The 16,687-nt window shown below is 48.1% G+C and overlaps 7 protein-coding genes across 7 annotated transcripts; 2 read left to right on the top strand and 5 right to left on the bottom strand.

The window, feature by feature from the left end:
- Positions 1–4: 4 nt before the first annotated feature.
- Positions 5–841, bottom strand: B9G98_02648 (putative S-adenosylmethionine-dependent methyltransferase CRG1; the record flags this gene model as incomplete). The annotated part of the gene is made up of 1 exon (XM_024809205.1): positions 5–841. One exon carries the CDS (start codon positions 839–841, stop codon positions 5–7), a length of 837 nt encoding a protein of 278 aa, XP_024664973.1.
- A 286-nt stretch (positions 842–1,127) lies between these two features.
- On the bottom strand, positions 1,128–1,955 carry B9G98_02647 (Trans-aconitate 3-methyltransferase; the record flags this gene model as incomplete). Its single annotated transcript, XM_024809204.1, has 1 exon — positions 1,128–1,955. One exon carries the CDS (start codon positions 1,953–1,955, stop codon positions 1,128–1,130), a length of 828 nt encoding a protein of 275 aa, XP_024664972.1.
- Positions 1,956–2,641: 686 nt separating this feature from the next.
- B9G98_02646 (Proteasome component ECM29) lies at positions 2,642–7,591 on the bottom strand (the record flags this gene model as incomplete). Its single annotated transcript, XM_024809203.1, has 1 exon — positions 2,642–7,591. The coding sequence occupies one exon, from the start codon at positions 7,589–7,591 to the stop codon at positions 2,642–2,644; it is 4,950 nt and encodes a 1,649-aa protein (XP_024664971.1).
- Positions 7,592–8,654: 1,063 nt separating this feature from the next.
- B9G98_02645 (Oxidant-induced cell-cycle arrest protein 5) lies at positions 8,655–9,950 on the top strand (the record flags this gene model as incomplete). Its single annotated transcript, XM_024809202.1, has 1 exon — positions 8,655–9,950. One exon carries the CDS (start codon positions 8,655–8,657, stop codon positions 9,948–9,950), a length of 1,296 nt encoding a protein of 431 aa, XP_024664970.1.
- Positions 9,951–9,982: 32 nt separating this feature from the next.
- B9G98_02644 (Mannan polymerase II complex ANP1 subunit) lies at positions 9,983–11,209 on the bottom strand (the record flags this gene model as incomplete). The annotated part of the gene is made up of 1 exon (XM_024809201.1): positions 9,983–11,209. The coding sequence occupies one exon, from the start codon at positions 11,207–11,209 to the stop codon at positions 9,983–9,985; it is 1,227 nt and encodes a 408-aa protein (XP_024664969.1).
- A 378-nt stretch (positions 11,210–11,587) lies between these two features.
- Positions 11,588–12,949, top strand: B9G98_02643 (Pre-mRNA-processing factor 19 2; the record flags this gene model as incomplete). Its single annotated transcript, XM_024809200.1, has 1 exon — positions 11,588–12,949. One exon carries the CDS (start codon positions 11,588–11,590, stop codon positions 12,947–12,949), a length of 1,362 nt encoding a protein of 453 aa, XP_024664968.1.
- A 21-nt stretch (positions 12,950–12,970) lies between these two features.
- On the bottom strand, positions 12,971–15,991 carry B9G98_02642 (hypothetical protein; the record flags this gene model as incomplete). The annotated part of the gene is made up of 1 exon (XM_024809199.1): positions 12,971–15,991. The coding sequence occupies one exon, from the start codon at positions 15,989–15,991 to the stop codon at positions 12,971–12,973; it is 3,021 nt and encodes a 1,006-aa protein (XP_024664967.1).
- Positions 15,992–16,687: the final 696 nt, after the last annotated feature.

The raw sequence follows: 16,687 nt of genomic DNA, 5'->3' as shown, positions 1-16,687 counted from the left end.
CTTTCTATTTATTCTTACCCAGCATGTAAACCGTATGCCATTTGATGGTAATCTCACTATCCAATGTCAAGTCGGTGCTAGACAAAATCTCCTGTGTCATTTGTGCTATGATATCATTCTCTGGGGTAGCGTCGGAATGATCATCAAACCAGTTTTGGTAGCTTGAGAAAGACCGGAAGTAAGCTAGATAATCTCGTAGGGATGTTGTGCGTCGCAACTCGAGAAGCTCGTCATCGGACAACGTAGTTGCAGGATTTTGATGGTATAAAACATCCCGGAACAAATCGTTAGGAATTTTATAATCTGCATAGAATTTGTCGAACTTCTTGAGACCTTCATCATAGTATCTGCCCAGGTATGCAGGATCGTAGCAGTACTTTGCAACAATCTTAGTCGCCTCAGGTTCACCCTGAATAACATCATTTCGGTACCCCCAGATAACCAACAAGCCATTGGGCTTCAGGATAGTATGTGCAGCCTTGTAAAAATTTTCCAGGTCAAAGTAATGTGCAGCCTCAGCGACGGTTACGAGGTCTACAGAGTCTGGGGCAAACTCTGTAGCAAAGGCGTGATCATCGCCCACTCTAAACGACAGATTTGGTAGCTGGTTCATATCAGTGGCTAACTCGACCATTGCCTTGGAGTGGTCCATGCCAATTGCTTCAACTACCCGCTTAGCAACCTCCACAGTAGCTTGCCCAGTACCGCACCCCACGTCAACGGCTAGCTTCGGCTTCTCAGAGAAATGCTCGAAAATAAAATCATAAAATTTGGGGGGGTACTCCGGTCTCAAGCTTCTGTAGCGGGATGCTCCGTAGTTTGCTTTCAGGTATGTGCTCATTATGATTCTGCTCAATCGGAGGCTCTCACCCCGGCCTTTTTATTCCGGGGCATAATGTTACACCCTTACCCTGATTAACTGTTCTGCATATCCTATGCGAGACGGCTGCAAGTTCTCATAAATCAAATTAACAGACTGGTACTAAAATATAAAGAGCTCATGATTCTAAAACATGATGCTCGAGCGTATCCACTGTAAGAATTTGGTTGCAACTTTGGCTCTTGATCAGAGCTCGTTCACTAAATTTAGTTACAACTTAGCTGCATTCCGAAAAAGATCGCCAGCGTTACTTTCGACCAAACATGTAAACAGTATTCCATTTGACAGTGATAGTACTCTCGAGCTTGAGCCCGGTTCGATCCATGATTTCTCTCTGCATGCGATCGAATATGTCTTCCTCAGAGCCTCCACGAGCAGCCAGCCAGGTATGATATGCCGAATAGGTACGGAAATAGTCCATGAACTCTTTGAAGGTCATCTGTTTACTGATCTCAAGCTTCTCTTGCGGTGAAAGTTCCTTGGAGCTATTGAAGCGGTACTCGACGTCGCGAAATAAAGTGTCGGGGATTTTGTCGTCACTATAAAAGTGATGCAGTCGATCTCGGCCTTGGTCCCAGAACTTACCGAGGTAGTCCGGGTGATAAGAGTACTTTTCAGTGATATCAGAGACAGCAGGGTACTCCTGAATTGTCTGATCACAGTATCCCCAAATTGCCAGAATGCCATCCTTGCGAAGGATTTCATGGGCCGTTTTGTAGAATGGCGCTAAATCGAACCAGTGCGCTGCCTCGGCAACCGTGATCAAATCTACCGAGTCAGGGGAAACGCCATCGGCAAATGTACGGTCATTGCCCACGCGGAAGCTCACATTGTCTGGATGGCTTGATGCGCGCGCCTGATCAATCATTGTCGCAGAGTTATCAACTCCTACAACGCTCTCAGCGAGGTTCGCTAGCTCGAACGTTGCCTGGCCGGTACCACAGCCCAAGTCAATGGCCAAGTTCGGTTTGGACACGAAATGCTTCTTGAGATACTCATAAAATTGAGGCGGGTAGACTGGTCTAAAGTTCTTGTAATTGTGCGCGGCGTAATTACTCTGTGCAAAGGTACTCATAGCTGAGAACCATAGCGATTTGACATTATTATATATACTGAACCCCTTACCCTTTGTGTGGCTCGCAATGCATGTCAGTGGCTCTATTGACTTTAAAATATTCAAGATACTTTATCAGTTTATGAAAACAATCGAAATTGATCGGTAAGTTTTGTGTATTTAAGTATTTGAACTTTGCAACTCATCCAACTTGTCCAGTTTAAACCAGCTAATTAGCCACCGTATAATCTCGCCTCAGGAAGCTAGATGCGCACCCCAAATCAGGTGTGCTTAAAGTGGGTCTTGGAGTTCAGCAACATAATTTTGGGCACATCAGGAAAACAATACCCAAAACGTTTGCCCAGAGAACCTACACTCAGATGTGTATCACATCTTTCACCCCAAACCGTATAATGACCGATATCGGCAGCAATGTCGGCACAAGCACCTCCGTAGCTCGTGCAGCCACTACAAACAAGCGGTATGCACACAAATTACAGGGAGATCAAGGAAAATGAAAATACCAGTAGATATTGAACAAGATGATCTTCGTTCAAGAATCTTGTAGTTATCACACTTCATATAGCTCAGCTCAGGGTGCAATTTCTCACAAGATGATGAAGCTGCCGGCTGAGATTATACAGTTGACGTGCATTGCGTTTCGGGACCGATGCGGACACTCAGACAAAAGATCAACCTATCTATAACTACACAAAATTGTACTTTTTAAGTTCGGTTATAACCACTGACGAAGGCTCGTTGAGCATTCGCCGTCTAACATCATCACTAACGCCGAAATCGACTAGCGCCCCGGCAGCTCTGACCCATTCGATTCTGACAGATTCATGCGTGTAATCGGTGGCACAAGCATCTGCGCACCGGTCCCAGAGATTCTGGCTGAAATAGTCTTTTTTAGACAACTCAACCATGTGCTGGCAGACAGCTACTTTGAACTTCCAGCTGGCCAGCGAACTCAAAAGAAGGCCCTCTAGCCAACCCTCCACTTCGTAGCCACTATTGTAACTCTCCACTGCACTTGCTAAGATATCAATCTTCTCCTCATCGGTCGCTGAAACTGCGTCTTCGTCTTCGTCTTCAGTTACAGTAGCTGGACGTTCTGCCTTTGTTTCAAAAAATGGTAATAATGCGCTTGAAAACCCTGCGTAAACACTGGAGCCAGGATATTTTGCCAGAAATTCACCAACATAGGGAAGAATCTTTAGACGATATTGAATATTTCGCCTCTGGATTTCATTGAGCACACGGTTACTCACAGTGTCAATATCGCCTGAGCCCAAAAGGCTCACTTTAACCAACGCCTTGAATACGTATTCTTTCCCTGGCCAGCTGCGTCCTGACATGGCCTTCAGTAAGCTGTCCAGGATTGCTTCATTTGGCTCTTTCAAAAATTCCGCTGTCTTGCCTATACTTCTGGCTGCACCTTCTCTGATGTGCCAAAGGGTTGATACCAGGTGTGGGGCAGACAACTCCATAATCTCTTTTGAGTAGAGCTGGATCGAACCTTGACCGCCGGTATTTGACGCCCAAACCTCCTCAAAAACTTTAGAAACATTTTTGTCAGGGTCATTAGCTCCGACAAAAGCCAGAGGCAACCCAAGCGCAGCGGAATTTGCAAAAACATCCGATGCATGCTTTGATATGGCGCTCACGGCCACGGCAACAATGAGCCGCTCACGGTCGGTTGCATCTTCTGAAAAGTAGCTAGTCTTGAGAAGATCCAGGTACTTTAAAACTTCTGCTAATGGTGTCAGACGACAAACATAACCTGCAGCAGCGGCAAACGTTTGGGCAACTAAATCGTTGCGATCATGAAATTGCGACGCACAGGCTCGTAGTACCGGAGTAGGGTCGATGTCCCTGAAAAACCGAAGACACACCGAGATAACTAACCTTGCAGAAGCAAGCTTGGAGGGAAGGCCCACTGAACCTTTTATGGTTTTCGGTAGGTCAGCAAGATAATCTCTAAGCTCACTATCATCAAGTCTGTCAACTAAAGACTCAAGAGTCTCCATTATAGGCGACCGACTCAACCCCCGCATACGACTTTCGTCAATTGTGCTAGCGTCGACACCATAGTTAGCAGCGTTGAGGGCAAGATAATTCATTGCTTGAGGCTCGATTGTTGATAACAAAAGTGTAAAGTCATTAACAAACTTAAGCTTGAAGGGCTTAAAATCATCGGAATCACTTTTCGCGATTTTGTTGAGGGTCTCCATTGCGAAAACCCTCACATCTTCACTCTCTGATTGCAATCCCCTAGGACCTGTCAGGAATGGAATCAGAGTTGAAAGCAGGTTACTATTTGTCTCAGAATGAGACTGCAGTCGTCTTGTTAAAACAGACGCCAGGGATTTGGTAAAGTCAAGTCCTGCTTTGCGAACGCTATCTTTGATATCATCTAGCATCCTGAACGCCACTTGCCAAAGCTCTATTGCACGCGGCTCCAAATGTCGCCACTCCAAAGTCTCAACAAGACTAGTCAAACCACGAGTGCTTGCTTCACGGACACGCCATTCGCGCGCACTGCTTCCACTCAGCAACTCCTTGATGATATCGTCAAAGTACTCCAAGATGGTCTTTCGACGATCGGGTACCAAAACATTCCAAATGCTCTGCATAGCTTCTCTTGCTTTGGTATTCGGGTCGAAAATGTAACGATAGAGTTTTGGCACGAGCTTTTTCTTTGTTGGACTGGCGGCATCGAAGTCCGCCTTCGCCATAATAGACTCGAGGCCGAACGCCATACCTCGCCGGCTAGACCAAATTTTGGACGATGCTGCCAACGACATAAACTTGTAAACCAGAGTTGAGTCACCCACCTCCGAAGCAAGATTGAGGACATCTTTGTATGTGGAAATGGAGCCGTCTCCTGTGCTTAGGACACCGGGTTCAAATAGCTGGGTATCTTCGCTAATAGTGCCCGCCATAGCACGTTGCGACGCTCGATCAGAAGTGAATGAGCCAACAAGCTTCTCTACTAGGTTGCGTTTTGTCTCTTCGTCGCTCTGCTCATACACGATTCCAAGTCCCCGAGACGCGGCTTCTTGAGAGACGTCGTCACCATCAGACAAAAACCTCAAAAAGTATTTCTGGACCTCTGAAACGTACTGTTTCGTCTCGTGGGAGCTGAATTGAACTAAACAAAGCAATCTTACGCACGAAGAGCGTCTTACTGCAGGATCTGTCTTTTTACTTCCAGCAAAAATATCTTCCAAGAGTTCAGGAACCAGAGATGTCTGATACAACTTCTCGGGGCTACTGTAATTCTCCAAAGCACTAGAATTCCACCCAGAAGCACAAATGGACAAGGATTCACCGTTAGCCAGCAAAGTGTCGATGTTAGACGACTTGTTCAAAGAGATCAGCGTGTCCATATAGAGCTTGGCTTGGTCTGGATTCGATAAACGATAAGCACCAAGAACCAGCATAGATTTCTCATCGCCTTTCGATTTTAGGAACTCCAAAAGTTCATCAGAATGAGCTAGGAGACCACCACAAGCAAGGTTGAAAAGCGGACCAACGTATTGCTCTTCCTTACAGTAGGAAATTAAACTCGACACAAGATCTTTGGGAACTTCAAGCCCATCTAGAGACACTTTTTCAAGAAGCGAGGCCAAAGCAGAGGCCCTGCCCTTAGATAGAGGCAGGAGTTTGCGGGCAAGTTCGGAGGCAGATGACGCTGGACATATGCGGGAGATACCGTCAGCAATTACATCTTTAAATCGTCCTTCCAGTAAGGGCAACATATTTTCCAATCTTTCAGCCTGCGAAGTGAGTAGTTGCTGTGGAGATACCTTCATCAACATACTCCAAACTTTTGGAGCGTGTTGGTATGCTTCTAAACCGGATGATAACGCCGCAAAACAATAATCGAACAACTTGCTTGCGGATGGCTTGCTATTCAGAAAACTGGCGACTGCTTTCCGTACCTTGAGATCATAGATCGGAGCTGCATCTACAACTTTAGTCCACTCAGCATCGACTCTAATGGGGCTGGCCGAATTGATAAGAATCTGGGAAAGCAAAAGAATGGCCTTGTCAAAAACTTGTGGAGCAAACTCCTGCAAGTTAGCGTTATCAATCGTCAATAGCAGAGCCTCGAAATCAGGAAACTTAACATCAACAGATTCGAGATACATGGATGTAGTTTTCTCATATAGATACGGATGCAGACCGCGGCGAGCTTCCTCTTGGACATCAGAACGATTGGCTGGATCTTGTCCAAGGAGGCATAGAACTCTGGCTTCTGAATCTTCAAAAGGAAAGCCCATAATTGCAAATCTTACAGCGACGTACTTTGTTACATCGCGGCTCGCCGAGCGAAGTGTGCTAAGAAGAATACTCTTGAGCTCAGCTTGAAGCTCACTAGTGAGAGATGATATCTGTGTCATAATTTCCCCGAGAGCTTGTTGAATGCTGGGCACATATATCGTGGCATCTCGCTCTAAGCTCTCTACCAGAAACCTCACAATGGACAACGTTCTGATCTCAGTGAACCGCTGAAGCAGACCGATGGTTTCATAGGCTCTTTGCCGTAAAGAATCAGACTGGGGTGCAGAAACGTGTGACACGGGCCATCCTGTGTTCATGATATAGGTTCGAAGATGTTCGATCCAGGCGTCGGCGTGTGTAGATAAGATAGAAGAGGGACTGGGTGACACCTTGTTCTCAATTGCCAAAGATTTTATGAGTCTGATAGCTGTGTGGAGGAAAAGTGGATCACCCGACTCAAAAGCACGCTGAAAGTTTCCGGAAAGATCTGCAGGGGCGAAAGCAGGTTCTTTTGCGAATATTTCCATCACTTTGATTTGCAAAGCGTTTTTGGCCGAGAGCCCGCCCCCAGAACCCGAAGCCAGAGTTTGAAGTTTGGTTGAAATATCGCGACTCAAAGGCACAGAGAGTCTGCGTAGCTGTGCAGTTGCAGATGATGAAACGTCAGACAGCCGATCGGCAGAGGCTGCGAACAGAGGTAGGTATTTGAGATCAGCGGGCCATTCCGCGCCATCAATAAACTTCAGGACAGCTATTTTTGACTGAGAAAGTGTAGCTTCAGACAACTCCGCGTTAGGGCCCAGTTGGAAGACAAAGTCGTTGTGGTTCAAGCCTGGCGCCACTTGACGGGTTTTGAATGCAAGATCAACCATGAACAAATCAGTGAATCTCTTCGCAATTCCTGGTACCGAGTCCTCGAAATCGATTGGAGCAGGCTTTTCGGCTTTACTCCATTCTACAATGCCCTGTAGAAACAGCTGAAACAGCAGCGAAGCTCGGTGCAGCGACTCTGTAGTCACAGACTCTAAAGATTTACCGAGAGGCGCAATCCAAGGCAGTATTGATTTATTTTCCAAGGCCTTTTTCAAAAAGTTTGCAGCAACATTTTTGGTCAATAAACTCTCAGAGCCTCTGGACGTGGCAAGGCTGAGAAGTTTCGCTACTGGAAGCTGCACATTGGGGTTGAGCCTAGTGTTGATGTGTTCCACAATAGAAAGCACTTTTCTTCGGCTATCTTCGCGCGATGAAGACAACTTTTGCAACAATGGACTCAAGTATAAATCTAAAGTGCTTGAGAACTTGTCGTCTGTTGATGCAAGTACAATTCTTGTCTCAACTCGCGAAATCAATTCCAATTCATCCATGCTCAATGTGGCGCGTAAGCAGAATAGAGGGTGTTTACTAAGTGTCACGATTCTGCCTGGTTCGACAGAACTTTACTAAGAGGGTTCAAGGCAGAATGCGGGTCTGGGTGTTGTTGGGTGGAGAAAGTGTCCATGGAGTAAAATAAGGATTGATGGCCGGGGAATTTTTTCCGTTTCTAATGGAAAGGAATGCATTGAGTTAGAGCAAGTTGAAGGCGAGCAAGTTTAGAAAAATGCTGTATGTTTTTGGTTTCAGATGCTCAGGTTTGAACGCCTGTTGTTGACAAATTATTGCTCAGGTGGCGATCGCCCATTTAGGCGTTGTTTCGAGCCGTATGGGGTAGTTTTATGGGGACGATTTACTCAAATACTCTATTCAGATTTACGATATAATGTATAGTTAGTGTATGCAGCATTTCGTCCACGCTGGGAAAAGCGTGTATGACCTGAAATTTACCCGGCTGAGTTCGGCTGAGTTCACCCGACCACTTTATTTTGACCAAGGGTAAGCCTGCATGATCAAGAGTCTCGGCATCGAGTATTTAGACTAGAAACGAGAGGGTTTTTTGTACGAAATTTGCACGGCATAGTTCAAACACATTCTGAAATCAATAGAAACTGCGAAGTTGTCCGCTTCAAACCAATTGAGCGAATATCTAGCTGGCTTGTGGCGGAACCGGGCATGACTAGCGAAACCCTACTTTCCAAGAACTCCTGCACGAGAGCCCGATGCAGTTGCGCTGACAGAGAAAAAGGCCATAGTTTAGGTCACTAAAATCCTTTTTTCACACACAAACCTTTCAAAACCAGAGTACAGCCTTTTGGCACCCTAATTTTTTTAACACGGCAAGTGCTGATTGTTGCTTGCTGATAAAAGCGTGTCCATTGGAACCACGACTCCTCGCCCTCAAATACTTTTTATTTGCGAGCTTCTGGAGCTTTCCGACAAATTGAGTTAGTGCTCACTTTGTATTTTGTTTATTCTTCCTTCCTTTCTTTTTTTTGATTCCTTGTTGTGCGCGGTGTTACGCAGATTCTAGCACCATGATGTTTTTCTGATAAAATGGAACTCCACGACCCACCCGTGCATGGGAGCAGCTTTGACTTGTCAAAGGGCAACGCTCCCGTGTTAGCCTCTCAGTTCATGAATGACACGGCAGCATTCGAAGATCTCGACACGAAGCCGATCTTAGTTACCTCGAAATCGCGGTCCTTCACTGAATCTTCCGGAGGTGCCTCCTCATCGCTGCCTACGACTTTCAGCTCGGGGTCTCCGCAATCAGTGCTTTCTTCTATTTCAAATGATTCGGACACGCCAAAAAGATTCAAGCATTACCAGAAGCCCACAGCGGCAGACTCTCCGACTCTCATCCAGACCTGCGAGGACGCACTGGAATGTGGCAATATCCCAGTTATAGCATCAATCGCTCGGACCAAAGGACTGCCTCCTCATCTACGTAGGGCGGCCTGGAAGCTTTTGCTCAAAAGCCACCCCTATGTTATAAATCCTCAGCTACGCGCCGAGTTCCCAACCACTTCCGTTCTTATCGCGGAAAAGGTACCTGAAAAACGTATTGATGCTGAGGTACGTCGACTGAAACAGCGTGTCGAACGCCGCCCCCTCATGGATCAGTATGCCACAACCTCAGGATCTTCTGTTTCAAACTCGTCCTCTAACACTCGAGTTGTCTCGTCGGCGTCTTCGGTTCTTTCCGGCGCCTCAGACGAAGAGTTCTACGAAAAAATTGCTGAGGCTGTCAAGACATTTTTGGACGTATATGGAGATTCAGTTCGCTACGACCCAGCCATGATTGCAGTGGCGTACTCGCTGGCTCAGGCTACTGGAGGTGACAGTTTAGATCCTGAAATGTTTGTCCAAGCCATGCTAGTATTCTGCCATTCTCCCTCGCAGGTAATGGGACCTTATGGCCCCGAAGATTCACCCACTAGTGACCTTATGTCGAAGTTCATTGCTGCTCTTCGCGAACTCCTGCCTGCAGTCGCCAACCACTTTGACTCAGAGGATGTTTTGCGGTCGTTTGGCGGTGACCAATGGTTGGTGTGGTGGCTCAAGTGGTTTGGTGCCAAAACGTTTTGGTACCTGGACCTTGCCCGGTTATGGGATATTTATTTTTCGTGGCGTCCCGATGCAGAGGATTCGATCTTCGCAGGCAATCCTACCCCTCAGGAGACCCATATGTTTACTTGTCTTGCTCTCATGAAATCTTTACGGTCTAAGATAATGGAGCTCGATCAAAGTGAGATCAGGCAGTTGCTGAGCAATCTGCCTCCTAGCAAAGACATCGAGTCCGTTGTTGAGGAGGCAGTCACGCTAGCCACGACCTGGTCAGAACAGTAAAGTTCTTTTTTAGTTTTATATAAAATGAAAGATTATTCAACACCCAACAGACGTTCTTTTTGCAGTTTCCACACTGCATTAACGTCCTCGAAGCCCAGCTTGAAGTTTCTATCTCTGTCGTCTTGCATGAGCTTTTCAGTACGTTGACGCTCTTCCTCACGAGCCATCCACTCCATATGTTTAAGGTCGTCTGAGGAGGGCTCATAAATATGCCAAATAGTATAATGTGGTAGTCCTACGACTGAGAATCCCATTCGCCGACACATCTTGCCAAACCCTTCTGTTTCAGCATGCTTTTCGAACGAGAACGCCGGGAAAGAGGCGCCTCTTCGAAACACCGAGGCTCGGGAGAGAATGGAGACACCTCCGATACCATCCAGCGGCATTTCAACGTGGATATCTCCATTAGGGTCGCGGAGATAGGCAAGATGAGGGCGCCAGGTTGCGTACTCGGCATAGCCTTCTACTATGACCGCGTCCTCGCCCAGTGTGTTTGCAAGTTCCAATGCGGTTTCAGATTCTTGCCAACTGTTCAAATCGTAGGGTTGTTCATAGCCGAGCCAGTCGGGCAAAGGTCGCCAGACGTTGGGCACTATCACATCCTTGTTGTGACCCATGAGGTCTTCAAGAATAGTAGGAGGGACAACTTCCACGTCGGCATCACGCCAGTAAACCCATGAATGGTAGGGTTTGAGGGCGGCACTCAAGAGCCAATTACGGGCACGGGCCATGAGTTTTCGGCGAGGACCCTGAGCCTCGAAGCCGTGACGGTCACTGAATCCCTGACCAATTGCTTGGCCAAAATCGCGCTGGAAAATCTCAACCGTTCCGAAATGCATTTTAGTGTCCTTGTCGGCCTGGATGGCAGAGATCTTTTGCTTGAGAACTGCCAGCGTATTATCAGTGGTGTCGGAAACGAGAAAAGCCAGGTCGACCAGATTATGTGGGTATGTGAGGTTGACCATGTGCGAAAAAAACATGTCCATGTGTGCTTGGGCGTCGCGAAGAGGAACCAGAAACAGTACCCGCTCCTCCATCGCAGCGCCATTAGCCGAACCCTTTGCGTAGTTCAGATCGTGGGTTTCAACAGAGTCCACCGAACTTGGCAGGAGTGCATATCTGCCAAACTGACGTGGGAGTAGAAACGTACGAAGGCCTGGAAGGGTGAACAGAACGGCTACAAATAGCAGCAAGCTCAGAACCGGACCCTGCCAGCCGGCGCGCTTCGTACGAGGATGGAACGCGTCGGATTCCACCATATTGAATCTTTCTTGCCTCGTACTACTCAAGTCCAGACTTGACTGAAGCTTTTATGCACCGCAATAAACTTGTGTTATTGCAAATGCCTGCCTAAAAGTAAGTAAGCACACGCAGCATGTGGATGAGAAACATAATTTTCAAATAACGTACCACGGCCGGGTAACTTAGGGCCGGGTCGATTTGGACACAAAGACGTAATCGCACTACTTGGAAGTTTGGGAGCGCACTGTGTGTTAAGGGTCCACCGATTCCAGGGTTCGAGTTTTCCTTGGCTTACCCATCAAAAATAAGTTCTTAAGTTCGTGCCCAGAGTTTTAGAGGAAAAAAAGCAAGTCGATTTTTATTCGGCAACGGGAGATTTTAGATTAATTTTTGACATGAATTGCAGCCTGTCTGGAGATAGTGCAATACATCCTGTATTATCACCGACCTCGGGTCGTGTGTTTGAGCGCTCAGTAATTGAAGAGTACATCAAGGAACATGGCAAGGACCCGGTCTCAGGTGATTCCTTAAGTACATCTGATCTTATCGCTATAGATACGCAACCGTTGCTACCTAAATCAGTCAAGAATGCTTCCATCCCCGGGTTGCTGATGTCCCTCCAAAGTGAATACAACGCTCTTGTGCTCGAAGGTTACGAGCTACGTCATGAGTTGCAGCAGACCAGGGCAGATCTTTCGTCGGCCCTCGTGCGTAACGATGCCTCGCTGAGGGTGATTGCTCGTCTAAAGAGCGAGCGAGACCAGTCTCGCCAGGCTCTGTATGAAATCGGCCAGCCATTGCCAGCCACCAAGCGGCGCCCTGTCGAGCCGGCTACGTCGAAGCTTGGACTAGATATGGAACTCATTGGCGAGACCACGCGTCAGTTAGTGAAACAACGGAAAGTCACAAACAAATCTAGAAAGCGCCCTGACTATAAACTCATGAAGCTCATCCCTGGTATAAAAATCTTTGCTGGACCTTACGCTGGATCGTTTGACTTCCAGAAGCAAGTCGTAGTAGCGGACTCAGATACGCTTTATCAACTTCCATTCAACGAATGGGACGAAAATATTCGCGTTGTTGAGGGGCCTGCACCTAAAGATTTTGAACATCTGTTTTGGTTCGATCACCGAAGCTTTGTTGTGACTTCTAAAGCCATTCTCGAGAACAACGCACCCGTCTGCGACTATATCGCGAATGCTAGATTCCACCCCTCGGGATACATCATTGGACTCGAAAAGGGCAAACTGGTTGCCTACGACAAAACATTTTCTAAACGTGATTTCGGTACCGCCGTAACAATGAATGGGTTTGAGATCCATCCTGATGGTGACATCATCTTCTGTAAAACAGACAAGAGCTTGGAACTGTATTCTTTCAAAAAGAACGAAACTGTCGCGTCGATCGATATTGTCGCAAAAGAAGTCGCATTCAGCAGTAACGGTTACACCGTGGCCCTCGCAAACGATGATGGCCTTTACCTCTACGACCTGCGTGGTGAAGCTCCACCACAATGCGTAGACACTGAGCTGCGCCCCACAAAGATCAGTTTCGATGGCGAGGGCAAGTTACTGGCTTCGCTGGACGAAGATGGTAGTTTAGCCATTTTTGAGTTTAAAAATAAAACCCTGTCTTTACTCGAAATTCCTGTGACCGATGTCTCGGATTTCGCGTGGCTAGACCAGCGCCTTGTTGTTGTAAATCCTTCCGAACAGAAACTTCGCACAATGTACCTGTTTGAGCCTAGCATTTTATAACCTATTTTTAAAACTTTACCATTATGCTGTGCGTTTAGGCGGCTTTTTCTTGGCTAAAGCTGCAAGCCGAGCTTTACGAACATCCTCATCTTCGGAATCATCGCTTTGTTGTTTTCCAGTGGGTAACTTGATGGGGGCCTTTCGCTCATCATCAGGTTTTTCCTCAGCATTCAAAAATGAAGTGTCAAACTTGGCACGACCACCACCAGAACCAATTCTGGAAGGCGTTATATCACGCTCCTTGATAGCTGCGTTTGATGGAGTGTCTACCAGATCCTCATGGCTACTGGAGTGGCTCGCTGGCAACCGCCGCTTGGGTCCTTTGGGCCGTGACTTGGTCATATGATCAAGATGTTGGTCCGCACTGGAGTCGCTGTCAATTGTGGAAGTCCGGCGCAGTGGCCCACCACCGAGGGACTCGCGACTGGGGCCACGCATTAGCACAGATGAAAGGTCATCTGCAAATCCCTGACTACGAGGTGCGGGTGGAGGCGGTGGACTTTCAGAACGCTTTAGTGATGCCTTTTGGGACTGCACCATTTCCTTCATTTCGTCACGGACATCACGCTTCTGCTGCTCAACGTTCTTTAGCTGCTGTTTGCCCGATTTTACAGCCTCTTTGTGTTCGTCAACAACATCGTGCTTAACAACACCAGACGGCTTAAGACTCTCCAACTTTTTCAATGCTTCGGGAACAGACTCTTTGCGAACAGGCGCAGGCTCAACACCCCGCAGCTCCTTAAGCTTAGTAGCAGCTTCAGCAGGTTTAGGAGCTGAGACCTTTCGGGGCGGAGGCTTTTTGAGTTTGAGATTTGCGATGCGTTCCTCGGCTTCATCAATTGCCGTGTCCGTGCGCTTCTCAGGGCTAATGCTGCGTAAACGTGGTGGCTGGAAGCCATCGCCGGCATTAATTGCCTCCGGACTAACCTCTCTCAGCCCGACAGATTTAAGATTAGCCTTGGCTGTGTTCAGACCATGAGAAACTTTACGGTTCGTAGGTGGTGTGGGAAGAGGCTCTTTCCGTGGCAAACGGTCGAACCGGCCGGAAGGTTCCTCGCGGTCGTATTCACGTTCTGGGGAGCGCTGTCTAGTGCTCCTTCTGGCTTCGCGTGGGGACCGGTCTCTAGCTCGTGGCAATTCCTCATAGTCAACATCACGATGCGGAGAGAGATCCCTACCACGTGACGATTCTTCACGGTCGAATTTACGACGAGGAGAACTGTCTCGAGCATTGGGTTTCATCCCGTAATCCGATCCACGGCGTGGGGATCGATCTCTAGCGCGTGGCATCTCATCAACATTACGACGTGGGGATCGATCCCTGGCGCGTGATCTCTCCGCATGATCAACATCACGACGTGGAGAGGGGCGTCTAGCGTGTGGAGATTCTTCCCGTTCAAAATTGCGACGTGGAGAACGGTCTCTAGCCCCTAGTTTCATCTCATAATCGGATTCACGGCGTGGAGAACGATCTCTGGGCTCTGGTCTCCAGAGCTTGGAGCGATCAGGGAGCTCACGACGTTGGGTAGGAGGTACCTTCTCACGCGCACTTTCCACAAATGAACGTTCGGTGCGAGGCACCGGGTTGGGAATACGGATTTCCTCTTCGCTTTCTGATTCACCTCTGTCATCTTCGCGACGACCGACCGCACTTTTGATGAAAGCTGGCGTGCTACGGGTTGGTGCCCCATAATACGATGCAGACGGTTTCTTTGCAGAAGGGTTTTTGGCCTTAGATTCAGAGTCACTAACGTCGGAATCGGAATTTGAGACAGAGGAGGGCTTCTTTGGTGTGCCATTTTCTTCATCTGAGGAAAACTCACGACGAGGCCGTTCGCTGGCCCGATTATCTTTGTGGTCAGAATCGAGATCAGGTTCGTCGGATTGCTTTGACGAGCGCAGTTGGCGTAGGCGTTCCAGTTTATCGTCTCTACTCGACACACGACCTGGTCGACTTGGGAGAGCAGGGGCATCGTCACCACCAGCTTCGTCAGATTTCTCGGCAGATTTGGAACTAGAATATGAAGGTTGCGTTTTGCTAGAACGAACTGAGCTCGTTCGAGAGCCACCACCGTCACTTTGTTGATCTCGCTCTCTGGCCAACTCACGCTCCCTTTCAGCCAATCTCCTAAATCGTTCTTCATCGTTCTCGTCGTCCTCCGTAGTATCAAAATCTTTCAGACGTTCACTTGCAGGAGTGTTGTAGACGCGATTGTATTGACCCGAGCGATGCATTGGATGAGCGGCTTGTCTCATGATATCACCTGAATGCGAAACAGAGTGAGTGACCAACTGAGTAGGTTTACGCAATGGATCAATATGATGCTCACGTTCACGGCTACTGTAGCTACTACGCTCACTTCTACGATCGTCAGTTCGTCTCGAGTCGTAGCTATCGTCGTCACGGCCACGGTCTCGGCTGGGGCTGGGGCTGCGTTCCTGACGGCGGTGCGGCCTGTGAGGGTGGTGATGGTGATGATGGTGGTGGGAGCCTCCTTCAGAATGCCGGCCTGGGTCTTTGAATAAGGCACCCAGCAATGGCTTTTTGGTTTTTACGAGCGGGCCACCCCCAAGGAGCTTCTTGCTGAATCCGCCCGAGCGATAGGGTGCCTCTTCACGGCGACTGGGCTCGCGATGGGCTTTGTGTTCTTCAACCCAGCGATTGTACTTTTCACGATCTCTACCGGGTACTCTGCGAGAGTCATTGGATCGCGATGGCTCCATATCATCGTCTTCGTCAACCCACTGGCGAGACGATGATTGAGAAACACGAGCTGAAGAACGGTTGCTGGCACGCTCATCGTCGTAGTCGTCAGAACGTTCGCGGCGGAGACGGTCATCGTAGCGATCATCGTGGCGATTGTCGTAGCGGTCGTCATAGCGGTCGCTTGACGCTGCGTCCCGGCGTCTCTGTCGGTCTTCCATAATGTCACGTTCGAGCCTGTGGGTACGTAGGGAATCTTGTCGCTCGACCGACTTGTCTAGTTCTTTGACTTCTCGAAGAAACTCTGAGACCTTGCCGTCTCGTGGACTTTCAGGCATTTAGGACTATTCTTAGGCCTTTATTAAGATTCGGCTGCTGTAGGTGCACAGCGAGCCCTAACCCTTCTCACAATGCAAATAGGCACAACGCAATAAGAGTTGCTAAAGAGGCCGAATTGGTGGCATCATGAAAGACAGATGCCTAGACAATGGAATGTGAATGTTATAGTTAAATAGTGAGAAAAAAGCTACAAGCCTGGGGGAGGCGGGGCAGCTGAAGGAAGCAAAGCTATAAGCGAGCCGATGCAAGAGGGTCATCGATGAGCTCAATACTAGCGGTCTCTAAAATAAATTTTCCTTCTTTATAGGTTTCAGAAGCCCTGCTCGCCTTGACGTAGGCCCAGCCTATGTATTGATCACAGACCCAACAGTGGGTGTATTGGACGACGAAGACGCCGGTCATTAACGACACCCGCTCTGGGGGTCGGCCTCTCATATTGAGCGCCTTGCCAAAAAGCTTTGCCCTGCTATACCGTCCCTGAAAGCTGTCTGAAATATGATCGTTGTTAGACGCTAAATGGGCGCCACAATCCTTGCAACACCAGATTTGGGGCCCGACTGCGTACTGCTGTAGTATGATTCCCATTTATGAGCTCGAGGGTCGAATTATAGGCGCAATTGACTACCTCAGTACACGCTGGGGTCTGTAGAAAGATATGGTAATGCTACTCTAGTGGCAATCTGGGTATTTTATAT

This window comes from Wickerhamiella sorbophila, assembly GCF_002251995.1.
Source record: "Wickerhamiella sorbophila strain DS02 chromosome Unknown contig3, whole genome shotgun sequence".
Classification (NCBI taxonomy): domain Eukaryota; kingdom Fungi; phylum Ascomycota; class Dipodascomycetes; order Dipodascales; family Trichomonascaceae; genus Wickerhamiella; species Wickerhamiella sorbophila.
Note: the sequence above shows the minus strand (reverse complement) of the source record. Positions and strands in the feature narration are given on the sequence as shown.